At 44.7% G+C, this 18,396-nt stretch overlaps 1 protein-coding gene across 8 annotated transcripts in view; it reads left to right on the top strand.

Moving 5' to 3' along the window:
* Positions 1-18,396, top strand: part of LOC124046269 (lysine-specific histone demethylase 1A-like) — a 35,434-nt gene that overhangs the window by 1,217 nt on the left and 15,821 nt on the right. Inside the window, exons 1-13 of one of the 8 annotated variants that reach the window (XM_046366444.1) lie at positions 2,987-3,531; positions 4,424-4,475; positions 5,063-5,362; positions 5,476-5,647; positions 5,760-5,893; positions 5,993-6,164; positions 13,300-13,406; positions 13,680-13,761; positions 14,946-15,040; positions 16,163-16,180; positions 16,547-16,689; positions 16,859-16,949; positions 17,064-17,198. In XM_046366444.1, the coding sequence (XP_046222400.1) occupies positions 4,431-4,475; positions 5,063-5,362; positions 5,476-5,647; positions 5,760-5,893; positions 5,993-6,164; positions 13,300-13,406; positions 13,680-13,761; positions 14,946-15,040; positions 16,163-16,180; positions 16,547-16,689; positions 16,859-16,949; positions 17,064-17,198 (1,494 nt within the window). In that variant the 5' untranslated portion in view covers positions 2,987-3,531; positions 4,424-4,430. The other 7 variants (XM_046366448.1, XM_046366447.1, XM_046366442.1 and 4 more) reach the window with 7 other exon arrangements.

Below are 18,396 nucleotides of genomic sequence, written 5' to 3'. Positions count from 1 at the left end.
CCAGAGGTGTCCTCTGCGTGCGCAGTCACTGCGCCGGCTAATGATAATTTTAAAGAAATCTGTCAATACTTTCCCTGTTATCCCGTTACCTGTGACCCGCTCTGATCTAATCAAGGAGCAGGGGACTGACAACACTTTAGAGTCACATGACTGGTCACTGTATATTTTGTGTTCTGTGTTGTCCTGTAGCTTCTGTTTTCTGTTCCCTGCTGTTCTTGTTTTTTTCTTTGCTCTTGAAGGGTGCTTCTTGTGTGCAAAGGTTGCTGAGGTCTGGGGAGGACGAGGTTGGCTGGGGCAGTGGTATAGTGCTAACCAGTACAGTATGTTGTACTGACCTCTACCCTGTGTATTGTATGCAACTGTGCTCTGCTGTGATGTCCAAAAACGTGAAACATGAGAATCATATTCATATCCATAGTTTTGCATCTGTGTAGTACAGATCAGGAACCCATGATTTTAATGCTGTTACTGGGTGTAAATCCAATATACTGTAGTTCAATAACTCATGGTGCCATGTCATAGCTGACACCCCATTCTTTCTGCAGACATCTCTGAATCTTAATTCAGAGCAGATGTTTAACTGAGTTTTTGGAAACGTGGCATAAAAACCTGAGATTTTACAGTAATTCCACTACGAATGTTTGCATTTGCACATTTGTTCCACTAATTTCATTTTGGTACATATTTCAGTGGAAATAGGTCAAATTAGTCCTTGTGCGTAGAGTTATGACTTGTTAAACTTTGAAATCAATGGGGTTTGTTTGGCATACATTTGAACATTTAAGAAATGTAGTCAAAGCGTAATTATGTTACCGGGGAATTGCTCAGCAGCTAAAGACGCATACACTATATCAGGCATAGTTATTGCGCGTCTCTAGGCAACTTGATTGGCAGCTCGCAGCAAAAATAAACTATTTGTTGTGTTTTTCTTAATTAGTTTAATGCACCGCTTAGTACATAGAACCGTGGTTGTGAATAACCTTATTAGCTGTTGGGACAAATGGAGCGCGGTAAATGCGCATCTTGAAATGTTTTTCTGCATCCGACTTTGTCTCTAGACTGAACGTTGAGCTATTACCGACCGAACCCATCCCTGAAAGCTAAGACTCTCAGGAACATGTACGCGTAATCTGTGTACACCTGCAACCCTAACTATGCAGGACTTTGTAGATGGGAGAGTAATACATCTGCATAGAATAACTGAGGGAATTTAGTTGATTTTCCACAAACGATCATACATCAAATACATTGTAGTTGTCACATGCGCCGAATACGTAGATCTTACAGTAAAATACTTACAAGCGCTTAACCAACAACGCGATCATGGCACTGTATAGTACTGTGCATTGCCGTGAATTCGTTTGACTTGGACTGTGAAGAGACCCCTGGTGGCATGTCTTGTGGGGTATGGATGGGTGTGAGCTGTAAGTCATTTGACATACAGACAATCTGGAATTTCACAACTAGAAGAGAAGCAAACCTCAACCAGGCAAATCTGGCATGCATGTGATGTTAGCTCTGTATGTGCAGTCAAGGGTTAAGGCATTCTGCTCTGTTGAGCAAGCTGTAGCTTTGCTCAGTCTTAACTCTTGATCAAGACTAAGTTCCATTACATTTAGTTCCATTACACTTAGTGCTGTCAGAAAGTATTCAGACCCCCTTGACTTTCCACAATAGCCTTATTCTAAAATGTATTAAACCCCCCCATCCCATAATGACAAAGCAAAAACAGGTTTAGAAATGTTTGCTAATTTATTGAAATATCACATTTACATAAGTATTCAGACCAGTCACTCAGTACTTTATTGAAGCACCTTTGGTAGCGATTACAGCCTTGAGTATGACGCTACAAGCTTGGCACACCTGTATTTGTGGAGTTCCTCAAGTTCTGGCAGGTTGGATGGGGAGCTTTGCTGCATAGCGATTTTCAGGTCTCTCCAGAGATGTTTGATCGGGTTCAAGTCCAGGCTCTTGCTGTGTCAGTCAAGGACATTCAGAGACTTGTCGCAAAGCCACTCCTGTGTTGTCTTGGCTGTGTGCTTAGGGTCGTTGTCCTGTTTGAAGGCGTACGTTTTCCCCAGTCAGGTCCTGAGCAGGTTTGTCAAGGAGCTCTGCACTTTGCTCCATTCATCATTCACGCAATCCTGACTTGTCTCCCAGTCCCTGCCACTGAAAAACATCCCCACAGCATGATGCTGCCAGCACCATGCTTCACCGTAGGGATGTTGCCAGGTTTCCTCCAGATGTGACACTTGGCATTCAGGCCAAAGAGTTTCATATTGGTTTCATCAGACCAGAGAATCTTGTTTCTCATGGTCTGCGAGTCTTTAGCTGTCTTTTGGCAAACTCCAAGCAGGCTATCAGGTGCCTTTTGAGGACATTCAGAGGCTTGCCCCGAAGTCACTCCTGCGTTGTCTTGGCTGTGTGCATCAGGTCATTGTCCTGTTGGAAGGCGTAACCTTAAATTAAGAAAATAGTGGCTTCTGTCTGGCCACTCTACCACAAAGGCCTAATTGGTAGAGTGCTGCAGAGATGGTTGTACTTCTGGAAGGTTCTTCCATCCACACAGAAGAACCCCGAAGCTCCTTAAGAGTGACCATTGGGTTCTTGGTCCCCTCCCTGACCCTTCTCCCCTGATTGCGCAGTTTGGCTGGGAAGCCAGCTCTAGGAAGAGTCTTGGTGGTTCCAAACAGCTTCCATTTAAGAAAAATGGAAACCACTGTGTTTTTGGGGACCTTCAATGTTGCAGAAATATTTTTGTACCCTTCCCCAAATCTGTGTCTCGGCCCTCTACGGACAACTCCTTCGACCTCATGGCTTGGTTTATGCTCTGAGATGCACTGTCAACTGTGGGACTTTTATATAGACAGGTGTTTACCTTTCCAAATCATGTCCAATCAATTGAATTTACCACAGTTTCCCACAGATCAATGAGAACAGGATGCACCTGAGATCAATTTTGAGTCTCATAGAAAAAGGTCTGAATACTTATGCAAATAAGGTATTCCTGTTTTTTATTTATAAAAAACAGTTTTCACTTTACCCAAAAGCGGTTAAACAGAAATCTGCACAGCTCGGCATCACTGTCAACAAAGCAGCATGATGAGTTGTTCAGAAACAGAAAACATCCTTTTCTATCAAATATATTCGAATTTTAAAACCAGTTTTCATTGAGAAGGCAGTTAGTGTTTTTATCTAAATCAATAACTTTTGAATGTGAAAACACAGAATACTATTCTACGTGTTTAACCCACGTCACTTTGGTTTTAGCCGACTTTGGCTCACGCCCGGGAGGCAGCCCGTTTCGAAAACTAATGCAATCAACGCTAATCAATCAAATGTAGAGCCGGGGCATTAATCGAATCCCCTCCTGGATGATTGACAATATCCATAACCAATCCTTGCGTTCACGAGCTGACAGATGTCCCAATAGCTGAATAGCATGACGGTGAGGGGCGGATCATATAATCCAACGAGAGGAAGGGATGGGATTTGTCTTTGTGTTGACATATTGATTGCGGCAATCTAGAGGTACAGTAATACTTGTATGCATGTTGTTATGCTTTACTCTTCAACTCACGTCCCCAATATTGGCTGTATAGTGAAATGCGATGTTATAGCGTAGCTACTAACGTGATTGGGAGTGCAATGTTTTCACTGGTAGTTGCTAGCCAACACACAGACACTTAGTTGCTGCTGAGTGAGACTCATTGTTAGCCTGCTAGCTAGCGTTAGCTACCGTAGTTAAATTGATGAGCTCGTGAACCCTATGTATGCAGTACAACAGGAATAATATACTAGTCAGACAACACCCACGACGCTGATCGTTGACCTTGTTAAGTCATAGAAGCAAAGTTGGCTAACTAGTTTTTAACGTCGTCAGAGGGTTTTATAATATAGATCGGTAGTTTGCAGTATGGTTTAGCCAGGCAGATAGCTAGCTTGTTAGCTCCAAGAACTGGCAGACTGTCCGACATGTTTTCTTACGAAACCATCGAAAAGGCTGTTAATACGAACCAAGTAGTTGGCCTATATACTAATGGTTAATCTCCACATATTTGAAATACAATAGCAAAAAATGAAGTAACTAGTTAAGACGTCGCTAACTGCTGTGTAACTAGCTCATTATTCATTACTAACTCCTAGTCACCTACTCCTAGTTAGCCAATAAACCAGGTGTGTATTCATTACGGCGATTATTTTGCAAAACTTGTCTCGAACGAAACGGGGAGCGACCTACCTGAATTTAATAATAATATATATTTGTCCAATATAAACTCTCGTTTTAGTAGCAAAACATTTAGGTGTTCAACTGTTTCGACTGATTAACGTTACACCCCAGGACTGATTGTCTAGCTGCCTGGCTTGGTGGACTTGACTGTTTTTCATGACCATATTTCTGATTCTGTCTTTTATTTCTTAGTGTTTGAATGGATAATACCAGGTCCACGGAGAAATGGGTAAAGCAAGACAAGGTTATTGTGGAGCCCTCTTACATTTGTTATCTGTCAACGCATCTAGTTGGTGCACTTCTAATGCATCCTCAACTTTAAGTATAGCTTGGTTCATGTATTTAGTTAGCTGTTATGGAGTTGTAAGAACTCATTTCCATATTTTGACATCATGATATACTATCCATATAGAAAGTGAGAGTGCATTAATTGTACAGAAGTTTATGAAACCTTGAATACATAAACATTCTGTTTTTCAGTTTTTCTAAATGGTAGTTGAGCTGGTAAACTAGCTACAATATTTCTCTAAACTACAATATTCTCTCTGTACTATATAACTGGTGTTTCTTAGTTATGTTGATAGTTTTTTCTTGGCTGTTGCAGCATTTTTTTTCTCTTTATGAACAGCAATTCATTGTAATCTTATTTAATATTTGCCAAATACAGACTTTTTGCTAATGTTCAATATCATAGCTTTTTATTGTTTTTGACCACAATGGATCAGTATTGTGAAAAAACTAACTCTGGTCATCCTAGATTATCATATCACAGACAACTCTAGAGCAGCGAATGGATTTGGCTGATGTCGATTTTGGTTTTGGTTTTTCAAGGAGAGGCCTCTATCTTCCTCCATAATGCTGTCGAGTAAGAAGTCAGACGCAGGTTCATCTTCCTCTGCCGCTTCCACCTCCTTGGCGCCAGGGGGAGCTGAGCGGTCCCTTGAAGCCCAGGTTCCTGCCCAGATGGGGGCCCCTCCCTTGGCCCCAGGTGCCGTGGAGATCAAAAAGAAGGAGCGGGCCTCTCCGAGTGGGGAACCTGGTGGGCCCCCGCAGCCCCACCTCCCTGGCCCCGGGGGGGTGGACCTGGACACGGCCGAGGGTCGCAGGACAAGCCGCCGCAAGCGATCAAAAGTAACAACCTATAATGCATGTCCACCCATCTTAGTGAGACATGACCATTTGCTTCATCTTAGGTGAGCCGGAACGTGGTTTTAATGGAGCGTTTATTGTGCCTCTTGTTGCAGGTGGAGTACCGCGAGATGGATGAGAGCCTGGCCAATCTGTCTGAGGACGAATACTACTCTGAGGAGGAGCGCAATGCCAAGGCGGAGAAGGAGCGCAAGCAGGTGATCCCGCCACCGGCGCCGCCCATGGAGGAGGAGGTGGACAGCGAGCCTGAGGAGCCCTCTGGTGAGTGTGAGTTGGACTGTGCGAAAGTGCGTGCCTGCGAGCGCAAATGTAACATTGGGTAGCGAAAGGTGTGTGTGTGTCAGGACGGGTGTTGAGGGTGGCGTGTTTGGTTTTCCAGGTGTGGAGGGAGCTGCGTTCCAGAGCCGCCTGCCCCATGATCGCATGACCTCCCAGGAGGCCGCCTGCTTCCCGGACATCATCAGCGGGCCCCAGCAGACGCAGAAAGTGTTCCTGTACATCCGCAACCGCACAGTGAGAACACACCTACTTCATTAACAAGGCTTGCTTAGTTCTGGAGAAGATTGTACATTTGGATTTGGGTCTGAAATTTTGGCAAATTATTTGTTTCAGCTCCAACTTTGGCTTGATAACCCGAAAATCCAGCTAACCTTTGAAGCCACAACACAACAACTTGAAGCGCCATACAACAGTGATACAGTGCTGGTGCACAGGATACACAGTTACCTGGAGAGACACGGCCTCATCAACTTTGGCATCTACAAGAGAGTCAAGCCTTTACCAAGTGAGTACATTAGCCTTTTACTATCTGCCTTATATACTATAGTAACTGCATGTACAATGCTTATGCTCACATTTTAGATATGGGCATTTCCATGTAAAAAAAAAGCCCCAAGAGCTGTTCATAGGAGCACATCAAATTTGGTGTCAAATTAAAGCTGAGTCTGTTTTTTATTTTTTTATTACAGTGTATATACAGAGGAAAGGGGGTCTTACAAAACAACTAGCAGAAAAGGTCTTAAACGCTATTAGTAATACATCAAAACACTGTTGAAGTAAAGACCCCTGCGAACTAATATCAACGTTTCATTTTTGCTGAAATTATTATCCTTCTGTAAGTTTAAGAAATATTACCTATTGCCTTGTCATTCTGTTACCAAAACCCCACATATCTTTAAACTCCCCCACACAGTCTTTGTAATGCTATTTTAATTTTTAATTTTTATTATCACTATGTCTAATAAATCACAGTTTATTTAATGAAAATAACTTCGAAATATATTTGTAATCAATTATTTCCTCCAATCTGATTGTGTGAGCGTTAGGGCATACGGTTGAATATTTTAACACACAGCCCTGATTGGCTGATTGAATGATCTAGAGCCCACCTCCTTTCCCATATGAACAGTCATTGGTCTATTATATTCGGGTCACATTGTGATGTCATGATGTGGGACAAAAGTTCCATCCCACCTGAACAGGCTGAAATTGCAGGCATTTGTTTTCAAACAATTTTTACACAAAGTGCGACCTTGTAGTGTCGAAATGAGGTGGTATATAATATATAATATAACCATGAGGGACTATAATGAAAGTTCACCAAAGTAACAAGGTGAAGGTAGACCTACCAATTATTTATAGTATTTTTACTGATAAAGATGTGGTTTATGATTTATTAAGTAACCACAACCAAATTGGTAACATAATGAGTAGTAGAATGACTGCAACTGAATTGGCTACAATGTGAATTCATAGTAGTCACAAACCACAGTTGGAACACCTGCTACTGTCTTGCCTCCCACTGGCATACTGTTATGTTCAGCTAATAATAGTTTTATTTTTCCTTCTGTCACATGCTGGTCAAAGCAAGAGTGTTAAAACAGCCTGGATAACCCTTCCCTCTCTCTCTCCCTGTCCCTCTCTCTCTCCAGTTAATGTCACCTGTCTCAACCCTTACTGACACTTACCCATGAGCCCCCTCTTTCCATTTACTGTAACCAACCCATCTCCCCCACTGAGCACCGGACGTCCATGGACGCTGAAAAGTAGTTGGAATTTGGTCAGTCCAAATTGGAAGCAATTGTAGATGCCTGTTTCACAAGTTTGGTCTGCACATTAAAGAAAAGTTGAGTAGAGTATAGGGCAGTAAAATACAGTACTGAACAGAGTTTAGTACAGCACAATGGAGTACAGTATACTTTACTGTACTTACTGTACCTAACTACTGTGCTTTTCTCTAATGTGATGTCCAAACTTGTGAAAAATATATAAATAACCTATGATTGGTACTGAGTATTTCCTGACCATCCAAATTTGGTCTTGTTTGGGTGCCATGCTCATTAGAATAATAGCCTAACATGCAAAGGAGGATATTACATTTGTCTACCTCTGTTACCCTATTCAGGATACATCACAATGAAGGGAATGACATTAATTTATATTTATGCATTTTTGTATAGCACAGATCAGGTACCCATTATGTCATTCTGTTACCACCTCACTTACTGTAGTTCAATAACCAAAATAGATTTGTTGAACCTCGAGGTGTCTTATCATAGCTGACACCCCATTCTTTCTGCAGACATAATTGAATCTTAATTTCAGAGTAGATATTTACGAGCTTTTGGAAAACATGGTCAAACAAAATTGGAGGGAGATTTGGACCGTCACTCTGTTACCAAACTTTACATCTGCACTCTTCGAGTAAAATTTTATGTGGAAATTGTTAACTTGTCCTTGTGCGTAGCGTTGTATGGTTTGTTAAACTTGGAAATTAATGTTTTTGGTTTGGCATACATTTTAAAGTGACAAATCTGAGTCATTCTGTTACTGTGGAATTGTCCATCTGAGCAAGGTTAACACACCACTTGTTTGCGTATACAGGTATTTGGCAAAGCTACCAGTAATTGACCAAAGTTTCACGAGTCTTTGGTAATTTGGCTAATTAACAGGTAATCTATGGCAATCCCTATGGTAACTTTGGTTATATTTTAATAACTAAAAATGTGTTCATTATATAGCATAAGTTCAGAAATCTGCTTTTTCAAATGCATTCCTTAATCCATTATTTTCTTCAATAGAGTGATGGGTGTGCAACAATAGTTCTTTCACATAATACATTGGTGTAACACATTAGGCAGAAAATAGTTACATTTTCATCCGGTGACAACAGAAGTTCAATGCTATTTTGTCTGGCAGCCACACAAGTATATGAACTTACAATCAAAAAGCAAAGTCATTTTTGTGAAATCTATGTAAATGTCCTTTCTCTGTCAACTGCATTTATTTTCAGCAAACTTAACATGTGTAAATATTTGTATGAACATAAGATTTGACAACTTAGACATAAACTGAACAAGTTCCACAGACATGTGACTAACAGAAATTGAATGTGTCACTGAACAAAGGGGGGGGGGGTCAAAATCAAGTCAGTCAGTATCTGGTGTGGCCACCAGCAGTGCATCTCCTCCTCATGGACTGCACCAGATTTGCCAGTTCTTTCTGTGAGATGTTACCCCACTATTCCACCAAGGCACCTGTAAGTTCATTGACATTTCTGGTGGGAATGGCCATAGCCCTCACCCTCTGATCCAACAGGTCCCAGGCGTGCTCAATGGGATTTAGATCCGGGCTCTTCACTGGCAATGGCAGAACACTGACATTCCTGTCTTGCAGGAAATCACGCACAGAACAAGCTGTATGGTTGGTTGCATTGTCATGCTGGAGGGTCATGTCAGGTCGCTCCAGACTACAGGCCTCGGTGTAACGCTCATTCCTTCAACGATAAACGCGAATCCGACCATCATCCCTGGTGAGACAAAACCGCGACTTGTAAGTGAAGAGCACTTTTTGCCAGTCCTGTCTGGTCCAGCGACGTTGGGTTTGTGCCCATAGGTGACGTTGTTGCCGGTGATGTCTGGTGAGGACCTGCCTTACAACCGGCCTACACGCCCTCAGTCCAGCCTATTGCGGACAGTCTGAGCATTGATGGAGGGATTGTGCATTTCTGGTGTAACTCGGGCAGTTGTTGTTGCCATCCTGTACCTGTCCCGCAGATGTGATGTTCGGTTGTATCGATCCTGTGCAAGTGTTGTTACACGTGGTCTGTCACTGCGAGGATGATCAGCTGTCCGTCCTGTCTCCCTGTAGTGCTGTCTTAGGTGTCTCACAGTACGGACATTGCAATTTATTGCCCTGGCCACATCTGTAGTCCTCATGCCTCCTTGCAGCATGCCTAGGGCACTTTCACGCAGATGAGCAGGGACCCTGGGCATCTTCCTTTTAGTGTTTTTCAGAATCAATAGAAAGTCCTCTAGGGTTCTAAGTTTTCATAACTGTCGCTGGATCAAGTCCCCGTGCTAACAAGGTAAAAATCTGTCGTTCTGCCCCTGAACAAGGCAGTTAACCCGCAGTTCCCCGTTAAGCCGTCATTGTAAATAAGAACAAAATCTTAAATGACTTGCCTAGTTAAATTTTCGATAACCTACATTCTTTATATCATTTTTTATCTTCCATTTTACCAGAGAAAAGTAGGCTAAACCGAGAATTTCCAGAGGAAAAGCACCTTACATTTACATTTAAGTCATTTAGCAGACGCTCTTATCCAGAGCGACTTACAAATTGGTGCATTCACCTTATGACATCCAGTGGAACAGCCACTTTACAATAGTGCATCTAAATATTTTAAGGGGGGGGGGGGAGAAGGATTACTTTATCCTATCCTAGGTATTCCTTAAAGAGGTGGGGTTTCAGGTGTCTCCGGAAGGTGGTGATTGACTCCGCTGTCCTGGCGTCGTGAGGGAGTTTGTTCCACCATTGGGGAGCCAGAGCAGCGAACAGTTTTGACTGGGCTGAGCGGGAACTGTAATTCCTCAGTGGTAGGGAGGCGAGCAGGCCAGAGGTGGATGAACGCAGTGCCCTTATTTGGGTGTAGGGCCTGATCAGAGCCTGGAGGTACTGAGGTGCCGTTCCCCTCACAGCTCCGTAGGCAAGCACCCATGGTCTTGTAGCGGATGCGAGCTTCAACTGGAAGCCAGTGGAGAGAGTGGAGGAGCGGGGTGACGTGAGAGAACTTGGGAAGGTTGAACACTAGACGGGCTGCGGCGTTCTGGATGAGTTGTAGGGGTTTAATGGCACAGGCAGGGAGCCCAGCCAACAGCGAGTTGCAGTAATCCAGACGGGAGATGACAAGTGCCTGGATTAGGACCTGCGCCGCTTCCTGTGTGAGGCAGGGTCGTACTCTGCGGATGTTGTAGAGCATGAACCTACAGGAACGGGCCACCGCCTTGATGTTAGTTGAGAACGACAGGGTGTTGTCTAGGATCACGCCAAGGTTCTTAGCGCTCTGGGAGGAGGACACAATGGAGTTGTCAACCGTGATGGCGAGATCATGGAACGGGCAGTCCTTCCCCGGGAGGAAGAGCAGCTCCGTCTTGCCGAAGTTCAGCTTGAGGTGGTGATCCGTCATCCACACTGATATGTCTGCCAGACATGCAGAGATGCGATTCGCCACCTGGTCATCAGAAGGGGGAAAGGAGAAGATTAATTGTGTGTCGTCTGCATAGCAATGATAGGAGAGACCATGTGAGGTTATCACAGAGCCAAGTGACTTGGTGTATAGCGAGAATAGGAGAGGGCCTAGAACAGAGCCCTGGGGGACACCAGTGCTGAGAGCGCGTGGTGAGGAGACAGATTCTCGCCACGCCACCTGGTAGGAGCGACCTGTCAGGTAGGACGCAATCCAAGCATGGGCCGCGCCGGAGATGCCCAACTCGGAGAGGGTAGAGAGGAGGATCTGATGGTTCACAGTATCGAAGGCAGCCGATAGGTCTAGAAGGATGAGAGCAGAGGAGAGAGAGTTATCTTTAGCGGTGCGGAGCGCCTCCGTGATACAGAGAAGAGCAGTCTCAGTTGAATGACTAGTCTTGAAACCTGACTGATTTGGATCAAGAAGGTCATTCTGAGAGATAGCGGGAGAGCTGAACAAGGACGGCACGTTCAAGAGTTTTGGAGAGAAAAGAAAGAAGGGATACTGGTCTGTAGTTGTTGACATCGGAGGGATCGAGTGTAGGTTTTTTCAGAAGGGGTGCAACTCTCGCTCTCTTGAAGACGGAAGGGACGTAGCCAGCGGTCAGGGATAAGTTGATGAGCGAGGTGAGGTAAGGGAGAAGGTCTCCGGAAATGGTCTGGAGAAGAGAGGAGGGGATAGAGTCGAGCGGGCAGGTTGTTGGGCGGCCGGCCGTCACAAGACGCGAGATTTCATCTGGAGAGAGAGGGGAGAAAGAGGTCAGAGCACAGGGTAGGGCAGTGTGAGCAGAACCAGCGGTGTCGTTTGACTTAGCAAACGAGGATCGGATGTCGTTGACCTTCTTTTCAAAATGGTTGACGAAGTCATCTGCAGAGAGGGAGGAGGGGGGAGGATTCAGGAGGGAGGAGAAGGTGGCAAAGAGCTTCCTAGGGTTAGAGGCAGATGCTTGGAAATTAGAGTGGTAGAAAGTGGCTTTATCAGCAGAGACAGAGGAGGAAAATGTAGAGAGGAGGGAGTGAAAGGATGCCAGGTCCGCAGGGAGGCGAGTTTTCCTCCATTTCCGCTCAGCTGCCCGGAGCCCTGTTCTGTGAGCTCGCAATGAGTCGTCAAGCCACGGAGCGGGAGGGGAGGACCGAGCCGGCCTGGAAGATAGGGGACATAGAGAGTCAAAGGATGCAGAAAGGGAGGAGAGGAGGGTTGAGGAGGCAGAATCAGGAGATAGGTTGGAGAAGGTTTGAGCAGAGGGAAGAGATGATAGGATGGAAGACGAGAAAGTAGCGGGGGAGAGAGAGCGAAGGTTGGGACGGCGCGATACCATCCGAGTAGGGGCAGTGTGGGAAGTGTTGGATGAGAGCGAGAGGGAAAAGGATACATGGTAGTGGTCGGAGACTTGGAGGGGAGTTGCAATGAGGTTAGTGGAAAAACAGCATCTAGTAAAGATGAGGTCGAGCGTATTGCCTGCCTTGTGAGTAGGGGGGGGGAAGGTGAGAGGGTGAGGTCAAAAGAGGAGAGGAGTGGAAAGAAGGAGGCAGAGAGGAATGAGTCAAAGGTAGACGTGGGGAGGTTAAAGTCGCCCAGAACTGTGAGAGGTGAGCCGTCCTCAGGAAAGGAGCTTATCAAGGCATCAAGCTCATTGATGAACTCTCCGAGGGGACCTGGAGGGCGATAAATGATAAGGATGTTAAGCTTGAAAGGACTGGTAACTGTGACAGCATGAAATTCAAAGGAGGCGATAGACAGATGGGTAAGGGGAGAAAGAGAGAATGACCACTTAGGAGAGATAAGGATCCCGATGCCACCACCCCGCTGACCAGAAGCTCTCTGGGTGTGCGAGAACACGTGGGCGGACGAAGAGAGAGCAGTAGGAGTAGCAGTGTTATCTGTGGTGATCCATGTTTCTGTCAGTGCCAAGAAGTCGAGGGACTGGAGGGAGGCATAGGCTGAGATGAACTCTGCCTTGTTGGCTGCAGATCGGCAGTTCCAGAGGCTACCGGAGACCTGGAACTCCACGTGGGTCGTGCTCGCTGGGACCACCAGATTAGGGTGGCAGCGGCCACGCGGTGTGGAGCGTTTGTATGGTCTTTGCGGAGAGGAGAGAACCTTCACATCAGCCGGAGCACTGTCTCCTGATAGAATGCTCCTTCGTGAATTCTCATCTGAGTGGAGAAGTGCAACTGAAGAAAAAAAGCATCTAATCAACAGTGGCATTATTTTTTATTATAAAATGGGTTGTTTGGATCCTGGATGCTGATTGGTTAATAGCAATGAGTTATAATAATTTGGGGGTTCAACTCTAAACCTCATGTGACTCAACATAATTTGTTTTTATCGATGTGTCAAAATAGCTGGTTATGTGATTGTTAATCACTCTAGTTCCCCTGTGTCAATGTAGCAAAGAAGACAGGCAAGGTGATCATCATCGGAGGGGGTGTGTCTGGGCTGGCGGCCGCGCGGCAGTTGCAGAGTTTCGGCATGGATGTGACAGTACTGGAGGCCAGGGTGGGTCAATAGCGCATCACACACATCGATACAAGCCCAAGTTCATTGGAGCACGCTGTAGCGAAACACATTGAAAACCAACATTTTTCTTATTGGACAAGGTGAGAAATGACATCTGTGTTCTTCTATTTTGTGACAATTTAACACAACCTACGTCTAACCTTCAGCTAATACAGTGATACTGACCAGTAATGCAACATTTCGCCCTGGTGGAACAGCTAATGGTTAGGGTTTTCCTCTTTGGTTGTGGTAATTTGGTTATTGTTTCCTCAGGACCGTGTTGGGGGGAGAGTGGCCACGTTCCGGAAGGGCAACTATGTGGCAGATCTGGGGGCCATGGTGGTGACAGGACTGGGTAAAGCATTCATTCATAGACACACACATTTACACATACGTACAGCCAGTGCCAGTGGTAATGAACATTACACGGAAGTGAAAATAAATTCCTGTGCCATCTTGTCAATTCCCCCACGCAACAGTTCTATAACCCTGATAACTTTCCTATCCTGTCCCAATAAAAATCACTTCCATCCCGTGCTCATTTTAACATGCCCAAATCAGAAGTAACTTCCTCCGTTAGCTGCTCGTCTGTGTCTCCCCCGCGCCTTCCCTACGCTGCATTTGCTCCATGTGCTCTCTGTGTGTGTGTCCATAGCAACGGCTCCACTTGGACGAGAGAGAGCAATTTTCCATTGCCTGCTCAGCTGAAGGGCCTATTTTATTTATATATTGTGATTGAAAACAGAAGAACATGTGTTCCTGTTGGAGGGGCAGGGGGGGGTAAAATCATGTCCTTCTAAAACTGCTTATAACACACAACTCAGTTTAAAAGGATTCCTGTATTGCCCGTTCCTGTGGGCTGTTAATCCTCTCCCGAACTTGGCTCTAGAATTTCACTCCAGTTCCTGTAGGAATCTCGCTGGACCCACAAGACCCATGGGAGTCCTGTTCCTATGTCAACCTCTAATGTACATGATTTGAAAGCCACTTTGAACAGTAATTTCAAATGGGCCTGCTATGACAGCTTCTCACCAGCAGAGGGTGGTGTTGACCATGTAAATGTAGTCTGGGCCCATATGAGCCAAGTGTCTGAGTAGGAGTGCTGATCTAGGATCTGTCCATAAAAATTTCTTCATTATGACCTAAAAGGCCAAACTGATCCTATATCAGCACTCCTGCTAAGACGCCCTGATCAATGTAGTCTGAAGAAATAGGACTGGACAGGCAAATTACGATTTATCACTTTTCTTTGTTTTATGGAAGACTGTAAAAACGACAATTTAATATGAAACCGTGAGATTCCACAAATGTGTTTCAAATGATACCAAGTTTGGTCATATTCATATTTTTTTATCACATTCAATATATGCAAGAAAAAAATCTACGCTATCTATCCAGCCAGGCTGTTAGAACTACAACTAATGTCATAGTTTAACATTGCTACCTAATATAGCTTATGTGATATTGTGGGCATAGAACTAGTCTATAGATTCTATGGCTGTAGGCCTATATCCTGATGTTCTATCTGGTGTGTTCTAGGAGGGAATCCCATGGCGGTGGTCAGCAAGCAGGTTAACATGGAGCTAGCCAAGATCAAACAGAAGTGTCCTCTGTACGAAGCCAATGGTCAAGCTGTGAGTGTTGCATCGCTAGCTATTTGGGCCATTCACTTAGTTTGAGTTATGAGGTTTAGGCCACACACTCCATATAATGCCAATGCACTGCAGTAGAGTGAAATGCTTGTAGAACATTATAACAAAATGAATTGTCGTATTACTTTGGTGTCTCGTGCAAGCACGCTCGACTTTGAAGTGTCTGCTAACCACAAATGTAACCTACAACCATTGTACTGTATGTAGACATTTAGTTTTTTCCCCAATGTTAACTCTGCGTTTTTGTTATTTACCTCTTGTGCTGAAGATGTTTAGATTTCATCCAGCACACCACTATGTGCTGTGTTAGCGGGGCCCTTACTTTGTCCACGGGGCTGCTTGTTTCCGCGGAACGCGAGCAAAGTGCAGGGTGGATTCAGTTAACCACTTAGCAGGGTGGATTCAGTTAGCCGCTTAGCCTAGCGTGTCATCAACAGCAGCTCTGCCCTCTCTTTGTTGAGGCCAGACTCTCCCAATGTAATACCGTTAGACGGGAAATAACCAGCCACGTTCTCTACTATTATTTTCTCCCTCTGTCATGCAGCGGTAGGATGTTTGGGGTTATTTTCAGGCCAGGGTCATATTCATTAGGGCCAAACATTGAAAAACGTTTTTCAACGCAAAAACGGAAATGATCTCTTCTTATTGGACAAGTTGAGTCAGTCCCTACCTGTCTCAGTCCATTTTATTTTGTTTGGTGCCTAATGAAAATGACCCTGTTCAGAGGTGGTAGTCAGGCATAGGGCAGCTGGTCACTCTCCACACGGCGCAACTGATTTCCTTTTCTGCAGGGGAAGCTAATTAAGTGTCCTTTTTCAAGTGTGGTTACATCTGTTTAACATTTTAAAGGAAAGAGTCACACATTTTGAATCATATGACACTACATACCTGGCTGTATTTCTGCCCGATAGTGCAGCGAAAAGCTCAAACACATGAACATATGAAATGACCCTGGGAATCGAGAGAACAACATTGCTCAGAGATGCACAAATAAACCCATTTAAAAAAAAAATGTTATATTGTAAGTTTATTTAATTTGTTAATTCTCTCCCCTCTCGACCCCCCCCCCCCCTCCCGTGTTTATCATCTGGTGGACTGCTAAAGGGTGAACGATGCACAAGCGTATGTATTGCTTTACTACATGATAACATTGTTCACCTATTGTTAATAATTAATGTTCAATCCGATGTCGGTACGCATTGAAGTAGACTGTAATAGAACTCGGTCTGTCCTTGTGTCCTGAAAGGCACCTGTCTGTCGAAGCCTTGTAGTCAGCAATATCTTTTTTCCCCACTTTCCCCCCCTCCCCAAGAGGTATATTTCTCTTGGTCACGTCTCTAACGGTCGAGGAAGCGATTCCTTTCTAAATTGGATTGCTCTTCCTTATGACTGCATGTTCATGAATAACATGAAATGCTATAATCACATTGTTCATTATTAATATTTCAATTCTATAATCCTAATGTTCACTGTTGACCTAATCATCAGGTGCCCAAGGAGAAGGACGAAATGGTGGAGCAGGAGTTCAACCGTCTGCTGGAGGCCACCTCCTACCTCAGCCACCAGCTGGACTTCAACTTCCTCAACAACAAGCCTGTGTCCTTGGGACAGGCCCTGGAGGTGGTCATTCAGTAAGTGTTTGGCCCCTTTGTCCAGGCATATGCAGGGCTTGGCAACTTGCACAAATTCCGAGGCAATGGTTGTATTTAGTTTTTAATGAAAAAAAAATTTTAAATATCCCTCTTTCTCAATGGCACATATCAATTCTTAGGTGTTCTTTTGACTGGTAACTTCCAATAGGTTGCAGGAGAAACATGTGAAAGATGAGCAGATAGAGCACTGGAAGAAGATAGTCAAGACCCAAGAGGATCTCAAGGAGCTGTTGAACAAGGTGATCATGAGTACCACTGTATCTGAGATCCCTGTAGATGTACTCTTTTCCCTCCTTTAATCTGTTTTCTCTCCTCGTCTATCTACCTTTCTCTCTTCCCCCTCATTCTCTCAGATGGTGGGTACCAAGGAGAGGGTCAAGGAGCTTCATCAGCAGCACAAGGAGGCCAGTGCGGTCAAGCCCCCCAGAGACATCACTGCCGAGTTCCTGGTCAAGAGCAAGCACCGCGACCTCGCTGCACTCTGCAAGGTGAGGCTACTCGTGCTCTGTTACACCACCCTACTGTAGAGGCAGAGGATAGGTTTCTTCCATTTTTCCCCCAGACCTCAAGTGGACTCCTGATGTGGTTTAAGCATGGTTGTGGCCTTAGGACATCTTAAAACAGATTTGATAGGGCCCTACTTGTTCCATACGAATAGCTTCAAGCTGCAAGCAGTTAATGGCACATTACTTTGATTACTTTCCCGTTTGCTTATTTGTTTTTCCAAAACAAACTTAATTCTTGTACCGTGTGGTACTTCCTCCAGACTCTCACACAACGTGAATAAGCCATACATATAACAGCTGGAGTCATTAGCTGGAGCATCACCTATTTCTAGCCTCCAGACACAATTGGATTCAATTAAAGGTGTTCTCAATGTATGTGTTTTCAATTCAACCATTTTTGGGGCAATTATCAGAGTGTTTTCCAGGGCCTAAAACGAACACCTGCCAAATGTGGGTAAGATGTCTATTTCAGCTTCCCGGGTGGTTCAGTGGTTTAGGGCACTGCATTGCAGCGCTAGCTGTGCCACCAGAGACTCTGGGTTCGCGCCCAGGCTTGGCCTAGCGTCGTCCGGGTTAGGGAGGGTTTGACTGGTAGGGATATCCTTGTCTCATCGCGCACCAGTGACTCCTGTGGCAGGCTGGGCGCAGTGCACACTGACCAGGTCAGTTTCCTCCGACACATTGGTGCTTCTGGGTTGGATGCGCGCTGTGTTAAGAAGCAGTGCGGCTTGGTTGGGTTGTGTTTCGGAGGATGCATGCCTTCGTCTCTCCCGAACCCGTACGGGAGGTGTAGTGATGAGACAAGATAGTAATTACTAACAATTGGATACCACGAAATTGAGGAAAAAAGGGGGTAAAAAATTGGCAGGTGGTCAGGGCTCCACGGTGTGTGCAATTCACTCGCATTTGTGAATAGAAATGGTCAAGTAGGATCTGTGTACCGCTGTTGATGGCATTTCAATCAACTAATAAAATAAATGTTACTCAGATTTCCAAAATAATTGTGGTCGCTATAGTAAGTATCTCTTCCATTCAAGTCTTAACTTCATTTGAGTAAACTTGTTAGGGGGAAATACAGGGCTTAATGATTATAGCCAACTTTCTGCCACAGTATGAGCTTAGCGCAAACCATGTTAATATAGTAAATGGGTGGATTGGATTTGGGTCATTTAAAGGGATA

This window comes from Oncorhynchus gorbuscha, linkage group LG10 (assembly GCF_021184085.1).
Source record: "Oncorhynchus gorbuscha isolate QuinsamMale2020 ecotype Even-year linkage group LG10, OgorEven_v1.0, whole genome shotgun sequence".
Classification (NCBI taxonomy): domain Eukaryota; kingdom Metazoa; phylum Chordata; class Actinopteri; order Salmoniformes; family Salmonidae; genus Oncorhynchus; species Oncorhynchus gorbuscha.
This window is presented reverse-complemented; position numbering and strand designations above follow the sequence as displayed.